This window comes from Nannospalax galili, unplaced genomic scaffold (genome assembly GCF_000622305.1).
Source record: "Nannospalax galili isolate Female #2095 unplaced genomic scaffold, S.galili_v1.0 scaffold139, whole genome shotgun sequence".
Taxonomy (NCBI): domain Eukaryota; kingdom Metazoa; phylum Chordata; class Mammalia; order Rodentia; family Spalacidae; genus Nannospalax; species Nannospalax galili.
In genome coordinates this window covers 208,684-224,100 of record NW_008345884.1, presented here as the reverse complement: position 1 = coordinate 224,100, position 15,417 = coordinate 208,684, and the positions used below count along the sequence as shown (strand labels likewise).

At 38.1% G+C, this 15,417-nt stretch overlaps 1 protein-coding gene across 2 annotated transcripts in view; it reads right to left on the bottom strand.

The window, feature by feature from the left end:
- Nucleotides 1–15,417, bottom strand: part of Spef2 (sperm flagellar 2) — a 176,260-nt gene that overhangs the window by 130,791 nt on the left and 30,052 nt on the right. For both annotated transcript variants that reach the window (XM_029567817.1, XM_029567816.1), the window contains 3 exons: nucleotides 8,934–9,120; nucleotides 6,675–6,863; nucleotides 4,884–5,071 (listed from right to left, as the gene is read on the bottom strand). In XM_029567817.1, coding sequence (XP_029423677.1) covers nucleotides 4,884–5,071; nucleotides 6,675–6,863; nucleotides 8,934–9,120 — 564 coding nt within the window. The remainder of the gene's footprint in view (nucleotides 1–4,883; nucleotides 5,072–6,674; nucleotides 6,864–8,933; nucleotides 9,121–15,417) is intronic.

Sequence of the window (15,417 nt, the reverse complement as noted above, 5' to 3'; positions counted from 1 at the left end):
GTATGTTTTTGAGCTTCTTAGTGTCTGGAGTTTCTCCTGTATTTATTTATTTATTTATTTATTTATTTATTTATTTATTTATTTATTTATTTAATTTGTATTTTTGAGACAGGGTCTCCTAGTAGCTTGAATTGGCCTGGAACCTACTATGTAGACCAGGATGCCCTTGAACTCACAGAGATCTGCCAGCCTCTGCTCCCATGCTGGGATTAAAGGCCTGTGCCACCATGCCCGGCTCATTCTCCTGCTATTTTTATATTACTGATATCTGTTTCGATTCCACTACTCAAAAACACATTCTAAGTTTGTATTTTAAGTTTGCTGAAGTTTTTTCTATGCTCTGGGACACATATCTGTATTCATGGGTCCTGTGGGCATTTGAAAAATAATCCATATTGTCTGATGTCACTGGTGAAGTGTATCATAATGCTGACTAGATCTGATTGGTTGGTGGTATTGAATTCTGCTATAGCACTGCTGACTTTCTGAGAAGTTCCATCAGTTGTTGAAGTCTCCAGGCATTACTGAACCTCTTTCAAATTGTTTTCTGATATGTCAGTTTTTTCTTCACATTTCAAGGTTTCATTTCTGGGTGAAAACATAACTAGATGCAGTGCCTTCTTGTTACATTAACCCTTTCATATCATGTGGTATTCTCTGTCTCTGGTGATGTCTTTTACTATAATATAAAGTCGAATTTGTCAGATATTAGTATAATTGTATAATTGTATATAATTAGTATAATTGTATAATTGCATATAATTAGTATAATTGACTGATATTAGTATAACCTTCATTTGGATTAATGGTTGCATGGCACATATTTTTAATTTTTCACCCCTGACCTGCCTATGTCATATTTGAAGTCATTATATTTGTTTCTTATTATATATATATGTTTATTATATGTTATATATGTACAGTTTGATAATTTTTCTTTAAATTCACTCTTTCAATCTCTGTCTTTTAATTGCTATATGTAGAGACAAAATTATTGTATTAGGGTTAAAGTCTATTGTGCTGGATAGCTTTAGTTGTCAACTTGACAAATCTGGATAGAGGGAGCCGCAACTTGGTAGTTGCCTCCATTGGACTGGTCTGTGGCCATGTCTGTGGGGCATTTTCTTGATTTTTGAGTGATGTGGGAGGGTCCATCCCATTGAGGGCAGTGCTACCCCTGGGCAGGGTGTTCTGTATTGTATAAGAAAGCAGGCTGAGCATGGTGAGCCAGTAAGCAGCCTTCCTCCACGGCCTGTGCTCCAGCTCCCGCCTCCAGGTTCCTGCCCCGAGTTCCTACCTTGGGCTCCCTGATGAACTATGACTTAAGAGATGTAAGCCAAATAAACCCTTATAAGATGGCTCATCTCCATATTTTTTTTTCCATGAGGATGACACAGGTGCCCAGTGCCTGAGACCTTGTTCATTTTCCAATTCACTGTATTATTCAGATTGGATTTCTATTAGTCTGTTTTCTAGTTCCCAATTCTTTCCTCTGTCAGCTTCATTCTGCTCTTGAGCCCAACCACTGAGCTCTTTATTTGGTTATCATATTTTCTAATTATGAAATTTCCATTTGGTTCTCATTTATATTGCATTTCTGTGCTGTGACTAAATTTTCTTCATTTGACTCAAGCTTTTCATAATTGCTCACTGAAGCACTTCACCAAGACTGCTTCAAACTCTGAATCAGATAATTGTAAGTCCTCTATCGTCTAAATGTTGACATCTGCATTGGCTTCCTGGGGCTACTGTAACAATCTACCACAAACTGTGTGGAATAAAATAATCGAAATTGCTTGTCTCACACAGGGCTGAAAGCTAGATGTTTCAAATTGAGGTGTCAGGGAATTCGGGTGCCCTTTAAAACTGAGGGTCCCTTGCTGCCTTTCCTAGTTCTTGGTTTTCTGGCAATCTCTGGCTTTTCTTGGCTGGTGGCTCAATAATTGGTTGCCTCTGTCATAGCAGGGCACTCTTACTGTGGGTCACTTTTCCCTCTTATAATGTTATCAATTGCATTGAATTAACTACTATCTCATCTTAAATAATATCTTCAATGACTTTATTTCCATATATGGTCACATTTGTGACACACTGGGCATTGGGGCTTCAACATATCACTTGTAGTAATGCAATTCAGTGCTTGAAAATAATCATAAATTGTTTTTCACATTCAGTTTGAGCTCTTTCTGGTACTTGGTAGGATGTGTTACTTTTATTGAAAATAAGTTTTTGTTGTATTTTAGAATACTTTGAGTTTTGGCCATTTTTTTCCCTTATGGCAAAGGAAGGTGGAAATATCCTTTTGTCACTGGCAAGTGTGAATAAAAGTCCCTAAATGCCTGCCTTGTTCTACAAGGAGAAAAGATCCTTCTCACTATTGAGAGGAGGCAAGATCTGGCTTCACATGGTCCTGAAGGTCTCTAGTATAGTGAGAGTGACCTTGTATTTCTGGTGACACCTCCACTAGGCCCCTCTAACACATTCCAGTGAGAAGGAGGAGGGGCCTGTCAATCTCAAATGGGGTAGAATCCTTGCCTCCTATCATTCTAGTTGGTGTGCTGCGTTCCTTCTTACAACAGTGCAAGAGAAGAGATGAGGCTTTCTACCTTTGCTGGCATGGGTTGAGGTGTAGTTACCCTTTTGACTGTGGAATTTGGGTGGAAAACGAAAGTTATTACTTGAAAAATTTTTAAAAAGTATTTTATTATTTTTACTTTATGTGTATGAGTGTATTGCCTGCATGTATGTGAGTGCTCCTGTGTCGTGCAATGCCGCGGAGGTCAGAAGAGGGCTTCGATTCCCCCTGGAACTGGAGTTAAGGACAGTTCGTCGTCGCCATGTGGGTGCTGGGAATCAAATCCGGGTCCTCTGCAAGAGCAGTCAGTACTCTTAACTGCTGAGCCATCTCTCCAGCCCCATTTCCTGAAAATTTTTATTTTGCAAGTTCACTCTGTTACTTGGAAGTCTATGCCTCTACCTCTGATGTGTCTGAGACCAAAAAATTCACGTGTAACTTGGAACACGTGAAGCAAAAATAAAACCTAAGGAAGGTCAGCACTGTAGGATCTATCTGGATCTGAGCTCACTTCTCCACCTTCTTTATGTGTGTTTTATGCCTAGGAGGTTGTGTATTTGGTGTGGGGGATAGGGACAAGTACATTTAGCCTGTTGTCCCGGAACAGAATTGGATTTGTTTTTATGTCTTAAAACTATGGACCTATAATTTCTTAGGGAAATCAGTGCTTTATCCAGTGCATTTTCTCCTTGGATTTATTTCATGTTTTTATTAAAATCTACTTATAGATTTTTGGAACATAATCTGTTTTAGTCATTATAATGATTTGTGCTTCTCTTACCTTGTTTATTCTATTGCTTCCTGCTAATTTTCTTAGCAATACCTCAACTTTTGAATTTATAATACCTTAAAAAGTATCATACTAAACCTTACTGTTTAAATTCTTCACTTTTTTTTAACATTATTTTCTGTTTCTTAATCTGAAACTTGTAATTTTATCTTCAAGTTGTTGTCATTACATGACTACATTTGATAGAGGGCTTCGGGAATGTGACAAGTAGAGAAAACCCTTTTCACATGTAGGGAGATGGGTGCTTTTCCTCTTCTTTGGGTTCTGTGAGTCTGGCTCTTCTTTTCATCGTGAGGTCATAAGAGGAGCTCAATCTGTGAATCTGAGATGCGTGGCAGCTTGACTGCAGGACACTTCCCCTGTCCTGTGGAATTCCTTTCGCTGGTATTCACTATGCTGCTGTTCTGCTTTTGCATCCTGCGAGGCCTCAGAATAAATAGGCCTTAGATTTCAGACGCTATGTTTGCTGGAGACATTGCTAAGATGTCCTAGTTTGTTCTTCATTGCTGTGACAAAACACTCTGACCAGTACCAACTTGGGGAGGAAAGGGTTTATTTGTCTTACATCTCCCAGGTCGCACAAAGTTCATCAGGGAGCCCAAGGTAGGAACTCAGGGCAGGAACCTGGAGGCAGGAGCTGGAGCACAGGCCATGGAGGAACAGCGCTTACAGGCTTGCTCCCTTGGCTCCTGCTCAGCCTGCTTTCTTATGCAACACAGGCCCACCTGCCCAGGGGTGGCACCACCCACAGTGGGCTGGGCCCTCCCACATCACTCATCAAGAAGATGCCCCTCAGACATGGCCACAGGCCAGTCCAATAGAGGCAATTCCCCGATTGAGGCTCCCTCAACCCAGGTGTGTCAAGTTGACACTAAAGCTATCCAGCACATAAGGGCTTTCTCCACTAGATCCAGTTATATGGAGTAAATGTTTTGCAAGACCATGTGAGAAAACTGTCTGAATGTCAAGAAAAGTTTCATATTTTATACAGCTCTAAAATGGAAATGGAGCTCACATAAATAATTGTGTTTCCTGTTTTTTTCTTTAACCACTATGAAGGTCAAAGGCAGTAACTGACAAATCTACTGCTGTCTAAAATTGTGTTTCAATTTATTCTTAACTTTCCTACTTCAATTTGGATTTCCATTTGTTATTACACCAATTTTATCATGTTTATATTTGAATATTTTCTTATAAATATGTTGATTCTTTGTAGATACAAAGTATGATGAAGATAAATAATTTAATTATTAATAAAATAACCTTCAAATAATTTCACCCTTTAGTAAACTCCAAGAGTTTCAGATAAATTATCATCATCTTTGCAAATTACAGTTTATACACAATTTTTACATAGAAAAAGACATACATGCACCTCAAATGAGACCAGTCATTAAGCACGTCTCCTGCTCTCTGCCCAGTCTTCTTTTCATGAAACACTCCTATCAACTGAGTACCTACTTCACAGTCTTACCAGGCTCAGTATACGTTGTGGAAATTATAGAAAACATTACTCACTTATTTGTCAACAACCGATAGTCTGCTACTTTAGTGGACAAATCAAGTATCTGATCCAAAATTTCTGCACATATACCGTAATGCTTCTCATAACGAGCATGAGCTCTTTCCACAGCAATCCTCTGATGAATTTCCTTCTCCTTGAAGATTTGTTCTGCAAAATCTATCTTGGCCTGTTTTGCCAAAGCCTAAGACAGAAAAACCATATTTTAAGCCACTATCATTATCCAACAATTCAAATGAAAATGTTATAATTTCTCTTTAAAAATATTTTATTATTTTATTTTATTTTATTTTAATGGGCCAACTACGTTTGGGCCTTTTCGTAGTTGTATATATCCTAGTGTTTTGGCCGCATGTACGTAAGTGCATCTGTGCCATACAATGTCAGTGGAGGTTAGAAGAAGGCATTGGATCCCTTGGAGCTGGGGTTATAAATGGTTGTTAGCTGCCATGTGGTTGCTGGGATTCAAACCAGTGTCCTATGAAAAATCAGCAAGTGCTCTTGACTACTGAACCACCCCTCTAGCCCTTAATGTTATAATTTGTATATCAAAATCTTTAAATAGAATGAAACCCCTTTTACAGTAATAACTGATCATGAATGAGTTCTCTCTCATTGATACATTAAGTACTGAATAAAATGACAGTGTCAGAAAGATTCCACATTTGACTCATCAACAGAACAGTGAACTACGGAAAGTGTTGTGAATGGGAAAGGACCAATATCATGAAAGTTAGCTATTTGGCTTCCATGAAGATTTCCTGATTCCATCATTTGCAAAGAGTCAGAGATCACAGATAAATCGGTTGGTCTTGGTCAGATGGCAAACAGCTAGCCCTTAACAAACACTTCTTGCCCAGGACCCTTTACTAGAACACATTTGCTATGGACAGTGGACTTGCTTTTCGGTATTGACTTACTGACATGTCAAAAATATTTTGGATTTCCTGGTTTATAGTTATTTGAAATGACACATTTGGCAACAAATATTAGGTGTCCTAAACCCTTTGCTGTTTTAGTCTTAATAAACTGATACATTTATTTGCAGAAACATCTACTTCTGCAGGAAGTAACGAAATATTCAAACATCTTGCCACCACCTTCTACTTGGTTTGTACTATTGTTTTATCACACAACGCACAGCCTAGTCAAGCTGAAAGTAATACAATACTTATTTGAAGGGATTCAAATGATCAAATGCCGCCTTTCAGAAAACTGCCAGCTGCTTGAGAAATTTGATCACATATTAATCTACCCCAGAAATAAGATCTCACTCCTGTAATTTAATTCAGCCAGAAGAAAATGAAATAGATGTGTACTGTAACTGAAGCCCCAACTTGAGCATAAAATTCAGATTAAAGCTGTTTGAGAATTTGAGCAAGTCCATTAGCCTCCTTAAGCTTCCATTTTTCAAAGTAGGGATATTAATTATCAGAATATCCAGAAAAAAATAACTGAACCATTTCATCAGAAGCTCAAAGTCAATCAAATTACAGGAGCCATGTGAACATAGGACTGGTGACAAGCATGGTGTATTTAGTTACCAGTTGAATCAAGATTCATCAGAAGATCGCTGTGGAAAGAGCTCATGTATCAAGGGCACAGTTTGAAGGGGTTTTTCCCCCTGTTAGTGCAGCAACACAGAGAAAAGTATAGGCAGATCACATTAAAAAATGAAGTCTTCTAAGGCAACTGGCAACCAAATGCCACTTTAGTGGCATTATAGTGACTTGTTAGCAAAGATCAAAAGGATCATTAGAAAGGGTTTTAGGAGACACTTGACTTACTGCTTCTCGGTCAAGAGCATCCTGGAAATCTTTAAGTCGTCTTTCCTCATATTGTTTTTCTCTGAAAATTCTATTTTGCCACAAAACTTCCTTTTCATGTCGAATGTGCATGAGCTGCACTGCAATCCTCCGTTCTTGCTGGGACTGACGCATCAGCCGGTGGATCAGTTGCTCTTCTCGATTAGCCTCCTGCAAACACCAGCACAAGAGGCTCTGAACTGTCACAGCCGAGTCCAGCTTTCTCAGTGGGCTAAGAAGCCAATGCTCAAATAGTATGTTCAAGGTAATAAAACCATCTAAGTCAGTTTTTGTCCTTTCATGTAAATTTGAAAACAACAAAACAACGTGCAAAATGGCAACAATTTGGGTGTCCAGAAACGTTATGATTCTGAAACTCATAATTTCTTCAAATAAATTGTTACTTTCAAAATCTAATAAAAATAAATTGTGTTTTCAGTTTTATGAAGAAGTTATATAATTCTCAATTTGTAAGTACTTTCCCAGAAGTTTAGCAACTTGGTGTATGTGCTTTAACATAACTACCCTTTGTGAAGATGATTCAGACATATTAGCATATCTGGTAACTTTCCCAGGGGGCTAAATCAATACTTGAGTGAGGAAAAGACAAAATTCATTGAAAATGAAGACTGGAGATGAAGCTAGGTGGAAGTGATCAGTTGCTCATCTTAGAAACTCTCACAGGTCTTAATCTGAAGCAGAAAGCAAAAACGTTCTCTGTTTTCAGGAGAATAGCAGAGCATCCATAATGAACAGTAGGAAAAACTAACTAGGAATCAAGCCTGGCTACTGCATCCCCAAGCATACCATTATCTGGATGTGTGACTTTGGGCAAGCAGTTTATCTTAGCAAGCCTCTTTCTCAGTAGGTAATGAGAGGCTTAGACAAGGCAATCCCCAGGCACCATCCAGCTCTCTGATTCTGTCTAAACAGAGATCCTGAAACCTGAACCTTAGGCTTATTTTTAAAATACAAACTTCAACAGATAACATTCTGACTCTATGTCTGAGATAAAGTCAGGACCAACTTTGTAACAGGTGTTCTATATAGTTATTAAATTCAAAAAACAGGTTAATAATTGCTTTTCCTTAAAAATCCATTATTAGATGTAAAGCAGAGTGTACAAATTTCCATTTCTTCTCTTTTTCATTCACAATTTTTAATTTTAACTATATATGTATATATACATATATTATATACGTGCATGTATATCCCCAGACAACAGTAAAATTTATTGCTCTCCACTCTTTAAATACAGGGTATGGTGTGACCAGTGACTTGAATTGATAACTGGCACATCAGAAAAAAAAGTAAAAAGTCCAGCAACTATAAAAATACCAAAAAACTAAAAATCTCTTGGGGGTCTTTCCCTGGTCACTGTGTACATGACCTAGTCTACCAGGATTGCTTTATTATTCTAAATGAATCCTATCAGAGTTTTAGAGTAGGTTTCAGTTGCAAATTTATCTGAGGAAAGCCTGGATTGGTCACTTATGTTTTGATTATTACTGGATGACAACACACCACAATGAAATTGGATGAGACAGAAGGAAAGTACCAGGGGATGGCTAAGTCAAAGCTAAGTGTAATTAAGTTTCAATATGAAGAACTTACTAGCACCTGTGCCTAACAGTTAAGTGGGAAAGTATTGTTGTGGTTTTATTGTACAAGTAATTCATCCTTTAGAAACAGATTGCTTATTAAAATTTCAGTGATATATAAGACATATTATCTAATATAAACTAAGATATGTTACAGCTGTTGCTAAGAAGGCCTAAAAACCTAAAACTTACATGTATTATTGTGTATTTTCAATGAAAATGATAGAAGACTTGCTTATTTCGCCTATATTTACCATACTGGGGAGAATTTAAATCTATATGCAATCCCGAACAGTTTCAATTTGACTGAATGGCCCTCTACTTCTCCCAGGAAGTGGGACTAGGAGCTTTCTCTGGTAACCATTTACCAGTTCTCCAAAGAGACACAACTGATTTTCAGGGATGTATGGGCCACTGCACAGCTTACTAAACTAAGTACCACAGGGCCATTAGGCATCAAGTGACGGTAATTAAAAATATTTCTAAGTAGGGGTTTTGCTTTTCTGATGTGAAGATGTGCCAGGTGCATTTGACTCAGACTTACAGACAATATGCATATAAGATATTTATTTGTGTATATAAAAGAGTATATTTTGTAAAGTTCCTGGCACTGTTATCTAACCAACATTAGATATCTCACCTCCTGTGCTTCATGGGCTATTAACTGGTCCATTAACAACCTCCGCCGTCTTTTTTCCCTTTGTTCTCGTGCAAATGCATCTTCTTCTAGTCGTTTCTGGATTTTTTTAATGTATTCATCATCTGAGTATGTGTTTAACAAATCAGTAGTTGTCTGGTCTGCTGTGTCTAAAGAAGTCTTGGATAAACTAAAGATGACAGTTTTTATATTAGATTTTAGCATAATGTAGTCATGTGTCACTGTGATGATGGAAGACCTTTGGGGAAGGCTCCTTTGAGTTCTGTTTATTAATACAAGCATTGGATCAGACACTGAAACCCAAAGCTTATTAGTGCATTCCATTCACTTCTGCACACTTTTAACTCTATCTCTGAAAGGTCCTTCATATCACCTATTGCACAAGCCCCTCTCCTCTTTTCTCACCCTATAAGCTCTAGTCTACTTAGAGATTCTGGATTTCCTTCCTACATCTTTCCATTGGCCCTGGGCCTCTTGGTTCCTCTATTTTAACAAAAATGGATAACACTCTATGACAGGAGTCCAGATACAATGAACGTCACCTTACTGAGTACCTGTATGGATGGTCCCATCCACTACCATGCTATTCTCATCTACAATGGTGCAAGCTACTCTAAAAACTCTAGGGTGGATTTATGACTGCTTAGGACAGTGGCCTTGCCTTTACTGAGAGCTTAGCAGTTGATGGTTTTCTTGCTTGTCATGACTACTCAGCACAAATCTAACCTGGTCCCTTGTCCTATCTCAAGTACAAAACTGAAGGGAACATACAGAGCCTGGAAAGCTTCCCAAAAGAAAACAAACACAGAAAAATGTTAGTGAAATGGTACCTTAGCATAAATTTTTTATCCACTCAAAAGTTATCATTGAAAATAAAAGATGCATTTTTAATGTACATAAAAATTGCATCATCAATTATTATTTGCATACATCTTTAAAAAGCAATTAGAACACAACAATTAGTATAATAATTAAGAGATACAATAATGCTGCTTGCCAAGAAGTAATGAGTTTTTATTATGAAGAATCATTATTTTTGTTATCAATAATAATGCATTTAATTTAGAAATATATTACAATCTAAATAAAAAACCAAGGGCACATTATTTGAGGACAGGGATCTCTAAAAAAAATTTTTAAAAATTTTTTTGGTCTTTTTAAGACAGGGTCTCCTTGTAGCCCCAGCTGACCTGGAACTCGCTATGTAGACCAGGCTGGACTCGAACTCACAGAGATCCGCCTGGCAAAAGTACTTCTGTAATCTCAATCTGAAATAACTGTATATTTATTATATAGGTTATATAATATAATAGAACATAATTTGTAAGTTTGCTGCTCTCTGTTAAATTTTGAGCTCATAAGAAAAGTATTCTTTTCTTTCTTTCTGTGAACCTGTGCATAGCATGCCTGATAAACAATTGATGTGTGCTAAATTTAAATTATATTCTAAGAATCACTATCAAATATAAAAGTCAAACACTAAAATTCTGGTTATTTTATCCACAGGGGCTCAAGGCTTGGCTGTATTCTGCCATTGAGAGAAGTTAAGGAGAAATTGTGTTACAACAAAATACTCAGTAAGGTAAAAGCAAAGCTGGTTCGTATTTATTAAGATTTAATCAAATTAGCCTTTAGCAGGATAAAGCTAAGACTTTAGCAGACAGCCTGAGAGGGCCTGTTCTAGCCTCCCTCTGGCACAGGGGCTGAGAACTCAGGGGACTGCCCGGGAGTGCCTGGATCCTGCCTCCATGTGGTGATGATGCTATACAGCAGTCTCTTCTGCTTCAAATAACTGCCATCATCTCGACTTCAGCTGTGCCTGCTTGCAAATATCATCACAGCTGGGCTTGTTGACAGTTGTGTTCTTTTCATTAAAGGAGGGTTAAGCAGGGTGATTGAACCCTCACTAGAGTATCCAGCCACTCTTCCCAGCCAACTGTATGTTATTTGGCCCAGTATGTAATCTGGAGAAGGCTGGGAAGAGAAGGCTTGATCCATGCTGGGTCAAGGCTTTCCAGTATGCATACCCTCAGGTCACTCATACACCTCAGCAACCCCCCAGTCATCTCTGTAAGTAAGCTCAGTAAATCACTGGTTCCCCAGGAAAACTTTAATCAAATATTGGTTTGACACTAGAAACTTAGAAGGGAATAAATATTGCTTAGTATCCCCAGGAAAAGATTTCTCACAACAGATGGAAAATTTATTTTTTAATGTTATTGTGTCTCATAATTATTAAAAAAGAAAATGAGAATGTAAAAGATGTTAATGGGATATGGGAATGGCCGGGTGTGGTGGCGCACGCCTTTAATCCCAGCACTCAGAAGGGAGAGGCAGGCAGATTTCTGTGAGTTCAAGTCCAGCCTTGTCTACATAGTGAGTACCAGGCCAGCTGGGGTTACAGGAAGACCCTGTCTCAACGCCCCCCCCCCCCAAAATGATATGGGAATGGAGATATTTTCCAAAATAGAAAAAATGAGAAAGCCTAAGCAAGTGATGAAGCTCTGTGTAGGTTTGTTATGATATCTAAAGGATGAGACAAAAACAATATACGCATAATCTTAAAATTTCTAAGGTCATAGTTTAGTCAGCAAGTTTAAGGAACAAAATATATGTCTAGTCAAGGTTTATTTGAGAATGTTTGGTTTTTGTACAAGCTTTATCTACATAGCACGTGGTAATTAAAAGTACCAGACTGGTGGACCTTACCTTCTTGGATATTTAATAGCCATACTTTGAGGCCTATACTAATCTGGTCACGGGACTTAAAGGACAGTTTTTGTTCCTTGCCCTCTAAAGTCAGCTAAGTTCCAGGGAACTATGGAGCATCTCTCAAAATGTCCTGTAACTCTGGTGAGTCACCTGTCCTCTTGATCAGGGAGGCCATGGAGACCCCACCAGATGGACTTGAACCAGTGTCCAGTCTACAAGAGGAGGGTCAACACAGAGGAAACAGTTTCTCCATGCTTCCAAGTGAAGCCAGCCACGGTTGAGCAGGACCTTTGACTTATTTTCACATAGATGGAACTGGTGAAAGAAAGGAGCCAGGGGCTCCCTCCAAGCCCATGTGACCCCTGAGGAACAGATCCTCAAATGACCTTAAGAGTAAAAATAAATTGGGTTATCTGGCCTTAAATCAGTTTATATGGCCTTAAATACCCAAAAGGAAAGTATAACCAAATATTAAAGTGATAAGTATATTTCTTTAAGAGTTCAAGGGATTACACTTCCCAGACATTAGACTTAAGTCCATATAAAATATTATTTAGGTAATTATTTCTCATTGATGATTTTGTTTCTAATAAGAAAGTGCTAAGGGGGACAACCCACTATTGTTTTAAAATGATGGCTAAACTTGTTTTCTCCCCCTATCTAGAAGCCTTTGAAAGGAACTGACACTGATTCTAGCCACTCCAACAGCTATCAAAGTGCCTGGAAAAAAATCCTGATTTCATCCCTCTCTAGTCCAGTCTTGGGAGACAAAAGAAAAATGAGGAGGAGCCCAATAGAGGGATGCTTTTGGAAGCTCTCATCAAGAAATTCCAATGGACTCTGATGTGAACATTTGAAATTTGCCCTGTTCTGACCTTTTTCTGGTTCCCTGTCTAGAACTTGTAATGCTAACTACTCTTGACTTTACTTCTCCTTCACATCTCCTAGGCACTAGTCAAGGACTTTCTTTTCTCCATACATTAAGAGTTATGCAATTTGGGAAACTTTTAGATAGACCCACTGAAGGGGTACCCCAATTGCCTCACCCTGCATCCCTGTTCAGCATGGAAGCAGCCAGAGTGGTATGCATCCTGATTCCCTATTGGCAATTTGGGTAACCTCTTCAGAGGATGGTGTGATAAGAATAGAAGGTAGGAATTGGCTAGGTAGTTAGGGTAAAAAGACCCCAAAGAAAAGTAGCCAGTTTCTTGATGAAAAGTCAAAATGTCCTTGGGCCTCTTAGCAACATACCCTGTTCCAAAGGCCAGAGATGTCAAAAGTATTTAGGAGCCCTTATCTAATTCCTAAAAGACTTTAGGGTTACCTCTTCAGAGGGGGTAATAGGAGTAGCAAAGAGCCTCATATAAAATACATTGAGGTTATTCTATGTACTGGCAATGACTAGAAGTAATGCATCTGTCTTACTCAGTGTTCCATTCTGGAGGGAGATAAACAATGAATAGCTAAATAAATAAGAAAAAAAAGATTTAATAAAATTAAAGTCTAAAGTGGTGGCCCACACAGTAATCCCAACATGTAGGAGGTAGAGGCAGGTAGACTGGATTTCTGTGAGGTCAAGGCTAGTTGGTCTATATAGTAAGTTTCATGATAGCCAGGGCTATGTAGTGAGACCACATCTCAAATAAGTAAATTAAATAAATAAGTAAATAAATGCCATTAGTCCTTTGAAACATGTTCTACTTTGCTTCTCTATTGTTGTGATAAAACACTGACCAAAAGGCAACTTGGGAAGGAAAGGCTTTATTTCATCTTATAATTCCAAAGCACAGTGTATCTTTGAGGGAAGTCAGGGCAGGAATTTAAGACAGGAACCTGGAGACAGGAGCTGAAGCAGGGTCCACAGAGGAATGTTGCTTACTGGCTTGCTCTGTGTTTCTTGCTCAGCCTGCTTTCTTATATAACACAGGATCACCTATCCAGAGGTGGTGCTATCTACAGTGGGCTGGGCTGGGCTCTCCCACATCATGCAGCAATCAAGAAAATGCCTCAGGGACATGCCTACAGGCCAGTCTTACTGGAGACAAAACCTCAACTGAGTTTCCCTATTCCTAGGTGTGTCAAATTGACAACTGAACCTATCTAGCACAGCTCAGTGTGAAAAGCATTTTTTAAGAAATTTAGTACAATTACATATTTGTGGAAGTTATGCAGTGTGATGCTCTTAGATCATTCATCAAGATTCTTACCATGTTTTCACTTAAACATGTGGTTGAAAAGATTCTGCCCTGGATTAAATATATGTTAACTAATTCCTCAACACTGTATTTATGCTGCCAGTAATACACCTAGTATAGTGCTTCTCTTTCACTGTCATTCACTTCATTCATCCTTCCATCCATCAGAGTTACAAGACTCTAAACTCAAAGTAATGAAAAGGATATGGAAATGTCACACCCTGATTTAATCAGTATACATTTCAGAAATGCAGTGAAATATTACTCTTTCTCCTGTATATACCCTTATGTGTGTGTGTGTGTGTGTGTTTGTGTGTTGATGGACATGGAAATGCTAACTACTCTGATTTGTTCATAAATATGTCAAATTAAAATAAAATAACAATAAAATTAATTTTTCAAAAATAAAAGTTATATGATCGTTTAGATGAAGTAATAATCATTTTCTTAGATATGAATGTCTTCAAGGCAGTGATCCTATTTTATTTATACTTGAATGCTGGCCAAACCTCCATAGAGATGAATGATTTTATACTTATGAATTATTACTACAGAGATTTAATCAAATTTTTGTTTTGAAAATTGCTTTGAAAAATTTCAGATAAATCTGTTTACCCAAATGCCAAGTTACAGCATCCAACAAAGCTCAGCTAAATAAACAAATGATTAATACCATCTATTATTCTAAAAAGTAGGAAAAAGAAAACCCAATGAACCTTATAAACATGGGGGAAGCAGTCAAGGCAGATGTGCATCACGGGCACTAAAACATCACATTCTTCTGCAAAAGAAAAATGATGGGCTTTGTGGTGACAGCCCTGTCCCTGAAGGAGCTTTCCCGAGCAGACAGTGAAAGAGGCTGCAGAAACTGTTCTCCGGGTTCATTCTATATGATTTTAGCATTTTTCTCCAATAAATTAAGTGAAGTTTCTGAATGATGCCCTAAGATCCTAGGCTAAAAATTCAAAATTAAAAAGTAGCTATTGATAGAAGAGCTTAAGAAGCCTATTATCCAATAACTTTTGTTTTTTTTCTAAGTTTGCCTTAGGCAAGTGCTTTCCAGCAATTTTCTTTCTATGGCCATCAGAGAAGGTGCCTCTTGTGCAGCACATTACAAGAGATTATTTCTAGATGAGGCTGCTTCCACCCACAAGGAGCTGGCCATGGGATGAGTCTCCAGATGCCTTGGGTGGGTCCTAAGCTGCTGCTCTGAGAAATGAAGCTGTCCTTATCTTTAGCCCATCCCTCAACTCTCCTTGGAACTGAGAGGACTAAGCAGAGTCTTCTGAAAAGATCACGCATCAGACAATATGTCTGTTTTTCTCTTTTGTTCTCAAAACAGAGACCTAATTTTATTCAGAGAAACTGTACCCACAAACAAACTGCTGTTTCCCGGCCTTCTGATAGGTGTGCTCATGTGACTGAGTTTTGGCCTATAAAATATAAGTGACATTTTAAAAAGGAACTCTTTCACTACTTCATAATAAATTTAGTCATGCAGCCTAAAGATTTCTACAATGAAACTTTGAAATATGAAAGAAAGAAATGGATAAAGATCC